Source organism: Mustela nigripes, chromosome 1 (genome assembly GCF_022355385.1).
Source record: "Mustela nigripes isolate SB6536 chromosome 1, MUSNIG.SB6536, whole genome shotgun sequence".
NCBI classification, from domain to species: domain Eukaryota; kingdom Metazoa; phylum Chordata; class Mammalia; order Carnivora; family Mustelidae; genus Mustela; species Mustela nigripes.
The window spans coordinates 244,378,195-244,396,440 of NC_081557.1; the positions used below are offsets into that span (position 1 = coordinate 244,378,195).

The following is an 18,246-nucleotide window of genomic DNA, read 5'->3' on the forward strand; positions in this document are numbered from 1 at the left end:
AAGCTCTTCTCTCCACGGGTCTTAGAGCAGAGTACAACACACTCTTTCCTGATGGCTTCCCTCCATCTCAAAGACAGAGCTCCTTGGGAAATCGCAGTTAGTCCTCAAGGCCCTACTGACCGTTCTTCTCTACATTTTATCCCATTTGTTTTGTTCAAGCCCTGAATGCACGAGCCAGAGGTAATGTTTCTTTTCAAGTTCCACGGTGTCGTGGGAAGAGTCAGCCATGGAAGCCCATGTAGCAACAGAACAAAACTCCTCTCCATTGGGGTGGCGGGGTGGGGAGGGTTTTGTGCCCAGCCCGCCAAGATTCTTCCCAGCCCCTGCAGACTGATGACATCCCCTGGCAACTGAGAGCAGAGCCTGGCAGCTGGGGGCTGAGGAGCGGATTCCGACAGCTGCTGGGAAAATACAAATTCTTCCTTTTTCTGAAATGCATTACTTGGGAACTTCCCTTTGAGATCAGTCTCAAGGGGCCAGAGCATTTCTTCATGAGTCCCAACCCCAGGGATAGGAAGTCAGAGAGACACAGCAGCCCAGGATGGCCCCAAGCATCTTCCTAGGCAAAAATCCTCCTTAGGACAGTAAAGCTTCTTGTCAGAGACAGAGCTGCAGAAAACACTCTGCAGAGCGTAAAAGGGGAATTTAAAAATGTGATGTGTCACGGTTCATGAAACAGTAATGGAAAACGCAAGCCGATCGTCTCCCACAAGGGAGGCTCCATATTGACCTGATACTTGCAAAGTCCAGGAGCATAGGAAAGGCACTGTGCCCTCAGAAGCAATATAATTTTTTGTTTCAGCCAATTTGGTCACAGGACCCATTTGCTAAGAAGAAACAGTTGTCTCTGCAGGACACCGCTGGCCAAGAGCGAGACAGAGGGTCTTGCCTGCACTGTGTGTCTTCGCTGACTGCAAATGCGTCTGGTGAGCAGAGAGCAGGCAGGCTGGAACCTTCACTGTGCCCCCAGCCAACCACAGAGGCAGTGGCCTGACTGGGGAAGCACATGGGGCCTGTGGAGCCGGCCTCAGATCTCCCTGCTTGGGTCCTGGAAGCCCACACTTGTCATTTTAGCCTCTTGTCAGGGCGAAGTCCAAGCTCATGAGGGAAGGAAGAGGGTACTCAAGTGGAGAAGGGTTTGGAGACCATGTCTAGTCTGGAAGTTTCTACACAAACTAGCCATCGTGAAGGGCTACTGGACAACCTTAGGCTTCCATTCTACAGAGGAGTCCCCACACACTTTTAAGAAGCTGATCTGTAATACATTATATACTAAAAATAAATATCTAGGGCACCTGGGTGGCTCAGTAGGTTAAAGCCTCTGCCTTCGGCTCAGGTCATGATCCCAGGGTCCTGGGATGGAGCCCCACATCGGGCTCTCTGCTCAGCAGGGAGCCTGCTTCCCCCCACTCTCTCTCTGCCTGCTTCTCTGCCTACTTGTGATCTCTCTCTCTGTGTCAAATAAATAAATAAAATCTTTAAAAATAAGTAAATAAATAAGTAAATAAATACGGGGAAAATCCATCTGGCACACGGAGTAATAGGCAGTGCTAATCGGAGGCAGCAGGAAGGAGACCCGGGCAGCCCCTCCAGCCCACTTAACTGCTTTGTCTAGAGTCTCATTGTCTGGTTTCTGTCCTCTGGCTGTTCGAGTGGACCAGTTTTCCTGGCATATGCATTTATTGAACTCTGAAAGGCCAGATCTTCTCTGTAGATTAATCCATGATTTCAAAGACGCTTTGAAGTAGGCAAAACATTCTGTTATTTCCAAGAGTTATTACGACTGAAATCCTGGCATAGACTAGGAGGCCAGCCTGTAATCTTGTTTAGATCCTTTTAAATTTAGAAACTTTATAGTGAGTTAAAAATAGATCTCATTTGTGTACTTTTCCTCCTTTTTCATCCCCATGGCAAAGGCTGTTCAGTCATTTTGACCTCTCCTTGATATTAGCCAGAGAAAGTCTAGCCATTGGCAACTGGGAGTCCACGAGGCGAAAACGAAAGTGTTTTGAATGGATTTGGGGGTGATGCGAGTCATGGGACTGAGTCATTCACTACTCTACAGAAGTTCTAGAATTAAGAGCAAAAGACCATCATCAAGACCTGTGACTAGCAGACGGATTAGGTGAAATGTGAGCCAAGGAGGAGAAACGTTCTCATTCGTGTTATCCTAGGGAGCTCGTATCCTCATGTATCCACTGAAAAAACACCATAGCGCTTAGGTCAAAAGAAGCTGGCTAAGGCTGGAAGGTCAGGTTGCTTATGACCCAAGTTAAATAAAGATGGCACCTGATTTCAGAAGAGCCCAAACACCAGAGGTTGTCCTATATGGTCTTCCTCAGGGTGAACTGGTGGCAGCATTTTCATGCCCAGCAAAGACAGCAAGCCAGACAATCAGGATTACTTTACCTTCATAAACATGCTGAATCCAGTTTTAAGGAGGTCAGTGAGGCCTGAAGACATGTGTTCAATATCCACTGGGTCTGGCCTCTCAGGATTAAATATTTCTTCCACAACCTGCTTCAACAATGGCTTGTAGGATGCCTGGAAAGACAAAATACTGTGTTATAAATTAAAGGGTTTGTTTGGTTTGTCTGGAGAGATGATAGCTTTATTTGCACCAAATGAAGCAAAACACGTTTATTTTGGAAACTGAGCAATGGCTATGACTTTGTGTGTATGAAAAGGCAACTATAACAACACTGGGGTTTTTTTTGGGTAAATTTCAACCTAATACCCTAATGCCATTTTTTATTCTTCTCCCCTTCTACTAGCAAGTATCTCTTGTCAGAGCTGTAATCCTAGTAGGACTACTTTTTTAAAATCTGGGTTTAAAGTGACAATTTTGGGGCACCTGGGTGGCTCAGTGGGTTAACCCTCTGCCTTTGGCTCAGGCCATGATCTCAGGGTCCTGAGATGGAGCCTCACCTGGGGTTCTCTGTTCTGCAGGGAGCCTGCTTCCCCCCTCTCTCTGCCTGCCTCTCTGCCTACTTGTGATCTCTCGCTCTCTCTTTGTCAAGTAAGTAAATAAATAAATAATCTTAAAAAAAAGAAAATAAAGTGACAATTTTATATATGAAGAATACGGGAAAGCAAAGTATTGTCATTTGACACAGACATGAAGATGGTCTCCAATTTTCCTGAACATTCTTAGGGTTATGCTCCCCTCTGCTAGGAACTGGCGTGTTTTCATATGATGTATTGCCACGATCCAAGCCTAACGCAATCCCTTCTTCCTCTATAGAGCTCAACTCCAAGTAGGACTTGGCCAGAAAACAAAGCCATGATGCCAAACAGGAATGTGGCCAAGGTCAGGGCTTAGAAAAAGCAGGCCATGTGGTACGAAAGAATTCCAGCAGAGTGAAGTTGATGTTGATTTGCTACGGCGCCTACAGTCTGATCAGTGGTGCATCTCTGCCTGTCCTCACGATATTTCTGTTTTGGACCAGGGCACTTTCTGGGCATGTCCTCCACTCCTCGTGCCTTGTTCTTCTTCCTACCAAGCTCTTCCTCATCCTCTGTTTTTCCCTTCGCACCAGCTGACCGCCCTCCTCCCAGACCTGCTCTGTCTCCGCTCTCCAGTCCCGCAGGGCATGTGAGTTTGGAGCACGAACGCTGGAGCACAAACGCTGAGAGAAGAAACACTGTATCCTCTCCACGCACTCGGGTGATTATTACTGCCTTGGAAGAGCCAGATTCCCATGGAGCCAGATGTTTTGAACTCTTTGGCTCTTGGCCTTGGCCAAATCTGTGACCTGACCCTAGCAAGTTCTAGAATTAAGAGCAAGAGACCATCATCCAGACCTATGACTGGTACACGGATTAAGTGAAAATGCTGAGGCCGTTGGATGAACTGACTTAATCTCTGGCTTCACCTTGCTTTCCTTATAGTCATTTTTTTTACTATTATTTTCCCTTTATTCCAACTTTCTTCCTTAAAATATTTTAGGAAAAAGCAGGGTCAAACCATCAAAATAAGAAACAATTATTTAGGGGCACATGGCTATCTCAGTCAGTAGAGCGCATGGCTCTTGATCTTGGGTTGTAGGTTAGAGCCCCAAGTTGTGTGTAAAGATCGCTTAAAAATAAAATCTTAGGAAAACACTATCATTCAGCTAGAATGTCAGTGCCTCTATCAGGGATAAAATGCAGGGAGAAGTAGGAACTGTTCAGCCGACAGGTACAGCCTTCATGTTCATTAGTCCAACCGACTCCAGACCCCTGTACACTCAGGGATCTCACAGGTAAATACTCATGAAAGGTAGAGCACTGAGCAGGAATACCATTAAGACAGAAGAAAAAAAAAGCAAACTCTATGATTCAACCTTCCCCATTCTAAAGCTGTATTAAGATGGATTTTAAGACCCTCATAGATTTGCTGGTGGGCGTGCAAGTTGTTACAATCAGCGTGGAGAGCAACTGGGCAGCTCCTATCACTATTACAAGTGCATTTGATGTGGCAGTTCCGCCTCTAGGAATTTATCCTATCAATATGTTAACATATGCAAATGAGACCTATAAAAGGCCACTGCCATTGTTTGTAATAGCAGGAGACTGGAAGCAACAAGTGCCCATCAGAAGCAGCTGGGGAATAAATGGGTCACGGCCACAGGAAGAAATGGCACGGAAGCTAAGGGAGAAGCTCTGGGGTTGATCTGGCAAAAAGCAGAATAAAGTGTGGGTGGAAACGGCAAGGTGAGAACAGAGCGTCTGTTGGGCTGGCATTTATGTAAAATGTGTTCCAGGGGATTTGGAAGCTTGTATCTGCTAAATGTACAGAAGATTAATTGTGATGGGATTTACAGAGACTGCCAGGAGCAGTGATCCCGGAGTGGAGAGCAGGGCGAGGGAAAAGGGGGGGGGTGGGGCAGTTGGGGGGGTGCATTTTAATATATCGCTTTTCCAAAAACAGTTAAAACACCACGGCAAACAGCAAGAATGGTGTTTTTTGTTTGTTTGTTTATTTCATTTTTTTTTTTACTTGTTAAAAATTAACAAATTATTTATGCACGGAAGAGACTGAAGTAAAGCCCTCCAGAATGTTAATTAGGGCTATGTCTAGATAGGTTCTGGGAGTAGGGGACATTATTTTTTCTTTGGCCAAATGTTCTAAAGTTCACAGGTATACTTCTGGAATCTTAATAGGATCCAATAAATATTTTCCATGTTAAAGAAAAATGGGGTCGTGGAACGGCCTCTGAATTTTGCACATCATCGTCTCTAAGTAAACTGTCTCGAGAGCCCTTCTGTCATCTCAGCCTTTCTGGACATTGACTCTCAATGTAAACTTTAAACTGTTCTCCAAAGAGAAGTCCTTTGACCAAAATTCTGCTCCCTTATCAGCATTTCCTCGACACTCATTGACTTTTTCCTTGGTCCTTGCAGCCTGGTACAGCCCGGTAACAAAGTAACAAAGTTCTGGACAATGGGATGTAAGCAGGAGGGTAGTGGGACTCGAAAATGCTCCTTTTCCAAAAGAGAAAAGGCTGCTCTTTCCCTTTCTAACCCTCCTGTTTAAGCCGTTAGCTCTCAGATCTTTGTGACTTGCAACTGAACGAAATTCTGATACAAAGTGCAAAGGGAAGATAAAGAAACTGGGGTGCTGGGTGGCTCAGGCAGTTCTCCAATTCTCTAGCTCAGCTCAGGTCTTGATCTCAAGGGTCGTGAGTTCACACCCCACGCTGGGCTCTCTCCTGGCCAAGGAGTTATGTTAAATAAGTGAGTAAGTAAGTAAGTAAAGGGCTGTGTCTTCCTTCCAGGAGCTTACATTTATTTAATGTATTAGCCTGTATGCAGATATCTAGAATAACTTGAAGTGGAACCCCAGAGAAATACATGTAGGCTGTCATGATTAAGAGAGGGGAGAGTATGTTCCCTATCCTACAACAAACACCACCAGGTTGTTGCTCTCCAAAGGATGTGCTTCCTGCCAAGAGGAAGAGTTGTGATGGGAGAAGGAGCTCAGCCACAGGAAAAGTCTATCATCTAGCTAAAATGCTAGACTCAGTAACTCCTCCGTGCAGGGGGCAGTGGGCTGGGGGTGATGGTTCTCTCCAGCGCAGCCTCGGGGGAGGGGGTCAAGGGAAAGAAGGAAGTGCAGGGGGGCTGGGGATCCTGTCCTCTCCCTTGCTCCACTTTTTGCTAAGCTCTGGTCAACGAAGCACCCAGTTCAAAATACCCACTGAGCTGGGGTCCCCCGTGGGGGTGAGCAGAGATTTGCAAGGCCCTTACTACCTTCATTCTTGGGATTTTGCGATCCTTGTATGCCACTGGGGAAGATTGTAAATCCTTTTTATTTTTATTTTTCTCAAGTATGTAGGTTACATTTACTGAGAGTGAGGAAAGAAATCACAACTTCCATACAGAAAGTAACAGATAACAAACCCATCACATAATCCAGAACAATAACATAATTGCTCTCATTCATTAACTGCCTGACCTAGCTCCGTGATACTCATTTCTTAGATTTCTTGGCTGCATTCTCTCGGATTATCTTTTCATTTGACAGCAATGTGGAAAAATCATCTGCTCCAGAGATGTGATGGTGATTAAGCTGTTGTCTCTCAACTCCACGCGCTGTCTTCTGTACTTAGCTCCGAGACACTAGACGGGGTAGCCTGCCATCAGGGGGCACTAGAGGGAGAGTGGCGGCAGGAAGTGAGAGATCATGCTCTTCCCCATTCAATTCGCTGTTCCCACCAGCATCACCCCAGCAAGGGCTCCTCACCACTGGACGCCCTCCCTTCTCTCGACTTAGAAGTCACAGAATCCAATGAATTACCTTCCTGGTTTAAGCCAGTTTGAGCTTTTTTCTTGCATTTTTTGTTTTCACTTGTAACCAAAAGCACACTAAACCACATACTTTACCAAAGGGACGTTGATAGGATTTCCCACTTACATATATAGAAAACCTCTAATCCTTTACTAAAACAGCTAAGCACAGAACAACGGACTAACATTGTCCATTTAAAGAGCACAACTTGAGAAAGACTTTCTCAGGCATAAAAGCAGTACCGGCCTCATGACCTCTTCCCAAACACATTTCTTAGTTTTTCCAATGAGGATTTTCATGACGAGAACCTTTGGCTTCTTCCTCTCAGCCACGGAGGTTGGTCCCAAATCATGTGACTGAAATCCGATTGGAATGCCGGGCTTCAGCAATGGCTTCTTAGATGAGAAACCTCTGACTGTCATGGAATTTTCTATTTAACCAGAAGCCACTCACCTCTTGGCAAAGGACCACATAGAAGGTGGTGATAGGGGAGAGATGTCTTCCCCTGGTGCTCTACTCAAAGTTCTCCCCCATGTTAGGGACAGCTGGGGGGGAGAGGGGGGATCAGTTGTATGCTTTCCTCCGACATTAAGAGAGTTAGGCAGAGTCATTTAATTTTCCTAATCTAACATTCTCTGTCAGTACACCTTTGGGGGTGGGTTGGAGAGGAATGAAAAACACCAACAAATTCATTCTTTCCTGTTCTTGCTGGTCATTTATTTCTCGCTTATATCACATTCGGGGTATGCTGACACTAGGGGGTCTCTGCCCTACACAACTGTACAGGTACCCAGGTTCCTTCTGTCCATTGGTGCCCCATTCCCTAGGGCACCGGAATCCCACATGGGAGCTCTGTGTCTCATCAGTAGGTGCACGAGAGCAAGCATGGAGGATTTCCAGACAGATTTTATGCGCTCAGCCTGAAAACGATCTGTATCACTTCTACCCATTGTTCATTGGCCGGAATTAGTCACAAACCTACATTTACTCACAAGGGAATCTGGAAATTGTGGTCAAACTGTGCCCAGGAGGAAAGGGAAATGGACTTCAGGGAACATTGTCTCTGACACAGACACACAGTAAAGTCTGTACTGTAACATTAATATGATTATTTCTTTAACTGGCAAGTTGCCTGTTATAGGCAAAGGATTATTAAGCCCTTTCCCCCCTCTTCTGCATAAGAATTTGACCTTTGGTTAACTTTCTAGCTCGGTTTCCATGGTAACCTGATAAGAGAAGAATGTCAAACTGTAGCCAGGCAAGATGGCTTATGATAAAATTGACCCCTGCTTAGTAAATTGCATTAGATTGGAGAGAGCTTGAAATATTGGCCAGAAAGCCAGAGCTCTGGGCTTCTCTGGGCACGATGACTCTTGTATAACTGGGCATGTCCCTTGGAGGAACACTGGGAGCTATGTCCACAGACTTGTTGCAGAGAAACTGGCTCCTAGAGGATATGAAGTTTTTAAGCCAGGAGACTCCTGCCCCCAAACCTCTCTAGATGTGAGTCTAGTTCCTTCACTTCGGAGCTGTTATCTTGGGACCAAACTGGGTAGCTCCTGGGTGACAAGGACCACTCCAGGGAAGAAACACGCATGCGACCCCCTCATGGCTAGCTATGCTCCTGTCCTGGGAAGACTGGTGCCAAGTGGGGCTTTGACCCCATAGCTGACTAACCCATTAGGCACAGAAGGCACAGTGCCTAGAGCCCACAAGACTTTTAGGGGTCCGTGGAAATGTACTAGTTTAAAATCAGAAGGAAACAAACGAACTTTTAGAGCAAAGATAATGTTCTGATATAGAATATTGTCTCTGTACCAATGTAATTGTACCATATAATTTTTAGTATTTTTTTTAATAGAGGAAGAGGTCCATAAAGGCAAAAGTGAGTAGGACTATGAAAATCATAATGTGGCCCTTTATGACAGCCTTATGAGGATAGCCAGAAAGTTTGGTAGAGCCTAATGAGATCCCTAGATTGGCATTAAATGTGAAAAAATTGAAGTTTCAAAAAACCTGATCTTATACCAAAGCTTTCTCCTTTTCCTTTAAATGGCCAGTATCTCTTCCAGAACAAACTGGACTTTTAAAAATACTACAGTAAATCAAAATATGAAGATTAAAATATTTGTGTTTATGTCTCTGGTTACTCTTGTGGTAGATATGTGATTAGGTCTAGAAGATTCTTTTATTGACCTGATTCTAGGTTTTGAACACAGGTACTGAGGATAATAGTTTCTGATATTATACATAAGTCAAGAGAAAATTTCTAGAAACGAGTCTAAACTCCAACATCTTCCTGAATTTGGTGCATCTGTAATATGGCCCAAGATAATCAGTTTGCAAGAAAACCTGAGTTGTTGCCACAGCTATATCCCCTGCTTCCCTTGGCTTTGCTGACTGGTGTTGGTGTGGCCATGGGCCCTCTCCATCCTAGGTGCTTCTCCCTTTCCCACAAAATTGGTTCGAATACTCTTGTAGAGAGAGGGTTCATTTTGTCTCAGTCTATGACGGTATAGAAAAACATCTGTTCAAAACTGCTGAGAGCTTTGGTTGTTCCATGGCTCATTTATTTTTATTTTTGGCTTTACTATCACTGATTTTTTTTCCCCCTTTCATCTTCTTAAAGGAAATAGTTTGCTCTGCAGATTAAAAAGTGGTTCATTTGCCTATCTGTTCATCCATCTATCCACCCATCCATCCTTCCTTCAAACCAGAAGCAGATTACTTTGTAAAATTTTGAGTGTAGTCTCTTCAACTTCAATGAAAAAAAAAAAAAAAAAGGGCAAAAAACTAAGCCCAAAGCTATTTACTAATTTGCTTGAGTTCACATAGGCAGTTAGAAGTGGGGTACAGGACAGAGCCAAGTCTCCTGACCCCCAGTTTTGTCCCATTTTGTGTTGCTTCTTTCCAAAGGGGTACTAGCAGGTCTGGAGTGAGGAAGACAGAATCAGGAGGAAGAGGAAGAAGCGAGCTTAGCACTTGGAAAAGAACAGCGAGGATCACTGACAAAGAGACTGCACCTGCAGACTGTTCGAGAGCCATAATTCACCAGGCACCAGATGAATTAGGCCTCCTCGGGCACCCCTGGCTCTAAATACTCTTGTTCTGCCAGCCAGAGGCCCAGAAGACAGTAGGCATCCGTGGAAAACTTCCCCCAGCAAGCCCAGCACAGCACTTGGAGGCTTCTGCCAAAGCAAGTCATGCGAGAAGTCAGACAGTATTTTGTCTGAAAGGGCCCAGAAGTTCTTCGCCCTGAGACATGGGCCTAATGGCCTCCTGATGCCCCAGCTGAGGATGAGCGGCACATCAAACGTTTAGGGAGGAGGTTAAGCCTCCTGTTAAACTAGAACATTCGCAGTAAGAAACAAAAGCATAAGACTTGCTGCACAGGCAAAACTGGGGGCTTAGCTTTCCACTCAACACAGTCCAGGAACAAATACAAACTTTCCAGACCAACGGGCGTCAGCAGTAAGCCCTTACTATCCAGAGCAGCTAACAGTGCAGTGGCTTGAGAATGACTCCCCTTCGATGGGGCCCATCCCCTAGTCAAGGAAAAGGTGAAATGCTACAGAAGAGCACAAAAAAGAGGCCCATTTTGTCCTTGACTGCAACTGTTGCAGCAAAAGCTTACATAGTGTGGTCTTTGTCGGCTCCTATCCTAAGAGCTTTGCATGTATGAACTCACTTAATCATCTGAGCACCTTTCTGAGAGGTATGGTTATTATTCACTCCTTTGTGCAGTGGAGGAACTAGGCACAGAGAGGTGAAGTCACCTGCTTAAGGTCACACAGTAGATAGGGCTCTGGACCTTTGAACTCAGTGCTTCTGTGCTCAGCTGTGAACCCATGTTGTTGTTAAATTCCATCTCACTAAGAATTAAGAGCATTAGAAATGCCATAGTGGGTAAGAATCACAGTCCATCTGTCCATCCATCCATCCATTCACCTATCCAGCCACCCCCTAGGAAGCACGCACTGAGCAAGGCTCTGCAGAAACCCCACGGTGAACAAACGTGGATGCCATGCCCAGCTTTGGTAGTCTTCTCTGCAAGTCAAGAGCTTGCATCAAGAGCTCACGATCCCCACCATGCCCACTCTCCTGGCTGCAGCAGGGCTGGTTTCCTTGGAGAGCCAGGTGTGCAGTGATCTTCTGGGATCATTTCTGGAGATGCAGTCTGGACCCCCCTCTTCCAGCTCTCCCACAGACTTTATACGAACATGACTTCTTGTATGAAATCATGTTCTCCTTGAAATGAAGAAAGTGATGTCTGCTTTCTGGGCTGTGGCTGATACACTTTCCCAAAGGGCTAAAGGACAGAGGTCAAAGAAGAGATGCCTCAGATGCGAGCAGGTGCAACAGGAGTGGTTCTGGGAGGCAGCTTGAGCTCCGGAGTAGGAGAGAGGGGAGCTAGGAGGGAGCACGGGGCAGGTAGGGGCCCCGGGATCCAGGGGAGAGAGCCTAAATTCATAGCACTGGTCAGAACTGGAATAGGAATCTGGGGCTGGGCCAGGTCTAGTGCCTTCCTGGGTATCCAGTGAGCCCAGAACATCTCAACTAGATGCTGTGTAGAAACTGCATGGAGCGACATAGAAAACACACTCCCCTCCTTTCCCTGCCCGCCCCTACGGGAGCCTCGGGGATGAGGACCACGTTGGGAGGAGGGCTGCCCAGTCAAGGCCCACCTTCAAAACTAGACACAGCTGGACTCTGAATCTAGTCTTGACATTTGTCTTTTTCTCATACTTTGCATGCCCTCAAATCCTCTGAAATATGATAAAAACACATGTATTGCATGTCACATGCTTGACAGAATGTTTTATCCCCCCACCTAATGAATCATAAACCTCTGTTTTAGTCTGAGCTCTCCAAGAAGCAGAGCCTGAGCCAAGGATTCACATACAGTTCTGCTAAGTGCACTTGGATTTGCCTCATTCATTTTAATGGTCGTACATTTCAGAGCATGTGTCTAGATCATTATTTACTAAATCACTTTAAGATACACACATAACTCCCTACCTTGCCCCTACTTCCCACTCATTGACATTTAGGATTTTCAGTGAAAGGGTCGATGTCATTGACTCACTGTAGGAGAGTATATGTGACAAAGGAAAGTTCATTTTCCAAAGGCAATGGCTGCAGGACAGGGTTCTCAGTCTGGAGAAATGGCAGTGTTGGCAGCACAGAGATAAAGTCTAGAAAATTTATCACTGTCCTTATCATGCCCAAGATTTATGGCTAACGCATGTTTGTGCAAATTTGGCTAAATTAGTCACAATGATGATTGTAAAACTGAAAAGACCTTATTAATTGGTGGTTTGTTTGCACTTTGCCAACTATAGCAGCCGCTTGCTTCTTGACATTCTTTGGTCTAAATATCATCATAAATCACCAGTTCTCTGTCTTCTAGAACTAGTCCCTACTCCTGTATTTAAGACTGGTGATTTTTTTTTTTTAACAAGTAGACTACATACAATGAATGATCTGAGTGACTTTATCTGTATTTTGTGGTGGTAGTTTCTCAGGTCATTGAACAAAGGATGGGAATTGACATTACTAAGTTGAGAGCCAGTTTCCAAGGTCTTTCATATGTTGGTGGGTGATTTCCGATGCCCATCAGCACCATCAATCAGTACTTCTAGAGCCTCCATGAGCTCCATGGTGTAGTGGGGAGGTGGTTTCGTAATGGCAGCCAAAACCTGGCATCTGGTCCTGGCCACCCGTGCGTCTGTGGCAAGTCACGTGGCCTTCCTGGATCTCGGGGTAATAATGCTTCCCTGGCTTACTTCTTGTGAGGATCAAAGGACAAGCCCAATCGGGGGGCACCCTTCAAGGTATCGGCTACTATAGGAATATATGGGAGGAAGAGTCTGGATTTGGCTAGGCTACTCTCGCAGATAACCTTAGCTCTTGTCTATATGCCCACCTTAAAAGGTCAGCATCCTAAAGCTGAACCCCTTGCTATAGCGGAGTCTCCACCAATAGCACATTCAGCACCTCAAGCAGCTGTAGCAAACAGAGTGGATTTTGTTGAGATCTCATGGGGGACATGAAGGAGAAGACACTGGCACACTCCCCTAATGATCTTTCCCACCAGAAACATCTGTTCTTCCTTCATAGCTATCTTCGGCCACCAGGAACCTTAGCTGTGTCTCCATCCTTGTTCAACAGAGACTGCCCAGCCTCCATGATTCCAGCCTTTCTTCACTCCTTAAGCTTCCTTTTGGGTCCCTCTGGGGCCCCTCCCTCACCGAGCTTATAATCTTGGATTCCCATACTATTGTCATACTCACTGTTCAAAATACCTTTCTAAAAGTTCCCCCACTGCCCTTAGGAAGTGGTGGGGAAATTTTAAACAATAAAGGTTTTGCTGTCACGAACTTCTTTTTTCCTTGCCATAGCATGATGAGGTCATCTTGTTCTAATTTTTCAGAATGTTTAGGGAGCGCTAAGATCTAGAAACTTGGGAATCACAGAAGGCCAGCCTCTGGCCTGCACCCATAGCAACTAGGGCCCAACGAAGTAAATGGACTTGCGTATGAGACAGCTACAGAGAAATGGCTGGCCCCCATTCCAGTGCATCAAGCCTGTAAGTGCACACGAACCAAGAGGCTTTCACATCCAGAGGAACCCAGAACTCTGAACTGGCAGGGGACTTGGTGTTCACCTAGAACAAATCCCTCGTTTTAGAGAGGCTAAGATGGAAATTTCATTTGGCAGTCCCTGAATCCTAAAAATACAACACAGATTCGATGGTTACTTTCAGGCGTATGTACTTGCCTGGTGGGTATGATTTCCAGGAGCATATACAGACTTAAACTGTTTCATGAGATTCCGAGCTCCGGCGATATCCTGAAGTGAGGCGAAGAGCTTATCTGCAGCAATTTTGGATTTCTGAAATGTCAGCGTCATTGAAGAGTCACAGCCTGAAACAATCCAGAGAGATTTTCTTGGGTGAACACATCTTTAAATTAAGTTTTAATCATGGAGGCTTGAGCTTGAGGTAACACAGTTGGATTTTCTTTTTCACCCTATTTTACCCCTGGCTGTTCCCCAACTGGGTGGTTTTAATCCTCCACGAGCGATGGAACATACCAAGTGTAAATGCTTTTGACAGAAGGAGAACTCAGAATTTTCTGGGATGGTGGCCACTGGCTTCAATGCCCACACTATAGAAGCTTCACAGAACGAAAGCTCCCCAGGTCTAGTATCCTCAGAACTTAGCTTTGGGAAAATAGGAAGAGACACCAAGAAAAGTACCAGACAGTGCTGTGATGAACCCCTCTTACTTGAATCCCACCAACAGTTCCCAGAAAATACAAGAGCAAGACTGAGAGATGCTAGAGCTGTGCCGGGGACAGATCTTGCTGGGACGGGTGTCTGCCTAATGCGCTCTCAAAGCATTTGCGAGCCTTTCAAAATGCAGCCATTCAAAGTTGGGAACACACAAAGAGGGCCTAATATGAAGACTGTTCTCAGCAATGATTCTATTTTTCTTTGACACTTATAATAGCTGGATTTATTCTCTATCTTGTTAGAAGCCCATTCAGAAGAGAAATGATTATGGATAAGTCAGAAGTTTCAAAAAAAAACAGATTCAAGATGAGGTTTTGGGTGGTCTCAAATACTCAGATACGTTAACACATTCATCTGCATAGCACCCTTATGAGATAGGAGCTATCATTTCCCCCATTTTGGGGATGCAGGAAGCAAGGTACAGAGTGGTTAGGAGACACCCCCGTGAGCAGAGGCTGGCAATGCTCTGCCCAGATGTGCTCATTCACCCTGGACATCACCGTAGGTTTGGGGAACAGTTCTTGTGTACTCTGCTTCTGACCTCAAGTAGCTGCCTGACTATCTATTTGCCTCTGTGTTCCTGTCTCTGTCTCTTTTCTTGTCTGTGGGCTTCTTCTGGTTGTAGAAGCATGCTTGGCCTTTGTGTGGGGCAGACTGGAAGTCCTAGGAAGTCGGCATTCATTGGAACAACCCAGCTTTCTCATTCCCTGGTGAGACAATTCTGAATTGTGGTCTTCAGGGCCTTTGCTCAGTCCCAGAAGGATGGAGCCCCACAATGATAACTCACTCATTAATGACCCTCTATTGGCTTTCCTTCCCTGTCTCACTTCCCTACTTCCTGACTACACTTCCTGAAATATATTTCCAAATACAGTACTTGCACCCAAATCCCTCTCACTGGACACCAGGACTTCCAAGGCGTTCAAACACACATGACCTGGATCCTTCTTTGGGAGTCTATAATTATTGGGGGGAACAGCTTTGTTGAGCTATAATTCATATACCATACAAATTAAATGCCATAAAATTAAAGTATACAACCCAATAGCTGTTAGTCTATTCACATAGTTGTATGACCATCATGACCACAATTTCATTTCAAAATATTTTTTAATCACCTCAATAAGAACCTCCATACTTGTGAACTGTCACTCCCCTTTTCCACTCTCCTCCTGGTCCCTGGCACTACTAATCTGCTTTCTGTCTCTACGGATCTCCCATTTCTGGACATTTCATATAAATGTCCTATAAGACCTACGATCTTTTGGGACTGACTTCTTTAATTTAACATAATGTTTTCAAGTCTCATCCAAGTTGTAGTATACATCACTGCTTCGTTTCTTTTTATCGCTAATATTCACTGTATGGATATACCACATTTTATAGACGTGTTCCTCAGTTGAATGCATTTTCACATTTTGGCTATTCCGACTAAGGCTGCTAAGTTTTATACATTTTTGTCTACACATACGTATTCATTTCCCTCGGATAATATCTGGGAGTAGGATTGTTGCCATAGAGTTGGCAACTCTGTGTTTAGCCTTCTGAGGAACTGCCTGGCTGTTTTCCAACATGACCCCACCATTTGGCCCTCTACCAGCAGTGTAAGACGGTTGTGATTTTTCCACATCCTCAACAACGCTCATTGTTACCCTTCTTGATTGATCCTAGTGGATGCGAAGTGAGGAGATGTTTGTTGATTTTGACAGGGAGAAATGGCTTTTAGGAAGCAGAGGTAGATCCAAACAAGGTAAAACTAAAATGGAGCGTATCTAACGTATATAGGAACATTCAAAGGCGCCTGACTCACAGCCAGGTGGCATGTGAGTACTTGAACTTGTACTCTTAATGACTGTGGATCATCATCTGTAATTACTCTTTAAGGGAGGGCAAAATGCTGAGCTGTCTTTACCTCCAATACATCTGACATGAATGTGTGAATGTCCCTACACCAGTCAGTCGATTGCCTAATTCTCCAGGCACCTCCTGGACGTCCAACAATTCAGTTCACTTGGGACACTAACTACACAGCATTAGCGTAGACCCCACAGTTTAAAGGTTCAGGTCCATTTCAGATGTCAGTTGCAGGTCCCAGATGGCCACCTGCACTCCCGACAGATCACCTACCCTCTGAGGGTTCCCATGACCCCTTCCTCAGGTTTAATACTTTGCTAGAACAGCTCACAGAACTCAGGAAACCACCTACTCTACCAGAAAACTTTACCTACTGTTGCCAGTTCATTGCAAGGGATACAACTCAGGAAAAGCCAAATGGAACAGATGCACAGTGCAATATCAGGGGGAAGGAGCCCCCTTCAGGCACTCTACCTTTCCAGCACCTTGATGTGTTCACTAACCCAGAAGCTCTTCCGATCCTACTGTTTAAGAGTTTTTATGGCAGTTTCATTCCATAGGCATGATTGATTAAATTACTGGCCGCTGGTGATTGATCCAATTTCTAGCCCCTCTCTCTTTCCTGGAGGTTGGGGGGATGGGGATGAAAACTCCCAATTCTCTACACACATGCTCTTGTTTTTCTGGCAAAAAAGCCCCCCACCCTGAAGCTGTTAGGAGCCCCAAGCCCTTAGTCATCCCACTAGCATAGAAGACATTCTTATCACCCTGGAGATCCTCTAATAGTTGTATGCCAGGAACTGGGGACGAAGACCAGTATATATATTTATTTTTGTATCCTAAAAATTCTCTGATTGGTCTTTAACTCCTGGTTTCCAGAAAGGTCCAACTTGTGACATTAAGAAAAAAAAAAAAAAAACATCAGTGTGGTCAAGCACAGTGAGACGAAGCCTCCATGTTCAGTGAACTGTGGAGAGGGGGAGGGGAGGCGTGGAGGGACGTCAGGAGCTCATGTGATCTCCTGAGAACTCTATGTCAAGCTTTGTGGAAAGGAGAAAGTGTCAGTTTCTGAGAAACATGTCCATAACCACCTCCTGATTCTTACAGAGGCTCATAACCAAAAAGCGTTAAGATCCAAAGGTACAGGGTATGTGCTGATGCCACACCCTGCTTACCCTTAGCATCACAGCCCTAGCGGAGACAGAACAACTAGTGCTTTAGTCAATAAGCAACCAGGAGAAACCCTGGAAGGTTCTGGATTCTCACTCATTCATGTAGCTTCTTCCCCTAAACTCTCAGCCTGAGCCATTTAAAATATTGGAAATCATATCAATTGTATCTAAGTGTTGTGTTGGACATTCTGTACCAGATTTTCAAGTAAAAAAAAAAAAAGGCAGGAAAAATGAAGATGGTCACTTGTTCTAATACCACACAAATGTTTCAATTTCTCTAAAACACAATTCAGCTAGAAGGCTAATTTTTTTTTTTTTTTTCTGAGAGAGAGAGAGCACATAAGCAGTGTGGGGGAGTTGGAGCAGAGGGAGAGAGGAAATCTTTTTTTCCCTTAAAGACTTATTTGAGAGAGAGAGAGATAGCTTGAGCAGGAGGAGGGACAAAGGGAGAGGAAGAGAGAGACTCTCAGGCAGACTCCCTGCTGAGCATGGACGGGAGGTGGGGCTCGATCTCAGGACCCTGCCCAGAAATCCAGAGTCAGCTGCCTAACCTTCACAGCCACCCAGGTGCCCCTCGGCTAAATTTTTTATTTAAAGTAATTCATTTTCTTTCTTTCTTTCTTTCTTTCTTTCTTTCTTTCTTTCTTTCTTTCTTTCTTTCTTTCTTTCTTTCTTTCTTTTTTTAAAAATATTTTATTTATTTATTTGACAGAGAGAGATCACAAGTAGGCAGAGAGGCAGGCAGAGAGAGAGGAGGAAGCAGGCTCCCTGCCAAGCAGAGAGCCCCATGCAGGACTCCATCCCAGGACCCTGAGATCATGACCCAAGCCAAAGGCAGAGGCTTAACGCACTGAGCCACCCAGGTGCCCCAAAGTAATTCATTTTCTAGCTAATGGAAAGATTCATCTAATCTTTCATATGGTCTATTTCAATTTTTTGGAGAGTAACATAATGTTCATCTAATAGGCTGAGTGGAATAGAATTGTCTACTGGATTATAGATTACTGAAATTTACAGATAATTCGTGGAAGTTGGGGACTGTACATTGAAATTAATGTGTAATTGCAGAGAGTTAGGTCCACTGTGGAACAGATTGTATGATAGGAACATTTACAGATTACTGGTAAATTAAACTCCAAGGAACCCAACAGA

General features: G+C 44.8%; 1 protein-coding gene across 1 annotated transcript in view; it reads right to left on the minus strand.

Annotated features, from left to right (window-relative positions):
• Positions 1 to 18,246, minus strand: part of SCFD2 (sec1 family domain containing 2) — a 427,593-nt gene that overhangs the window by 20,460 nt on the left and 388,887 nt on the right. The window contains exons 6-7 of the mRNA XM_059383887.1: positions 13,553 to 13,698; positions 2,410 to 2,544 (exon numbers count right to left, since the gene is read on the minus strand). Coding sequence (XP_059239870.1) covers positions 2,410 to 2,544; positions 13,553 to 13,698 — 281 coding nt within the window. The remainder of the gene's footprint in view (positions 1 to 2,409; positions 2,545 to 13,552; positions 13,699 to 18,246) is intronic.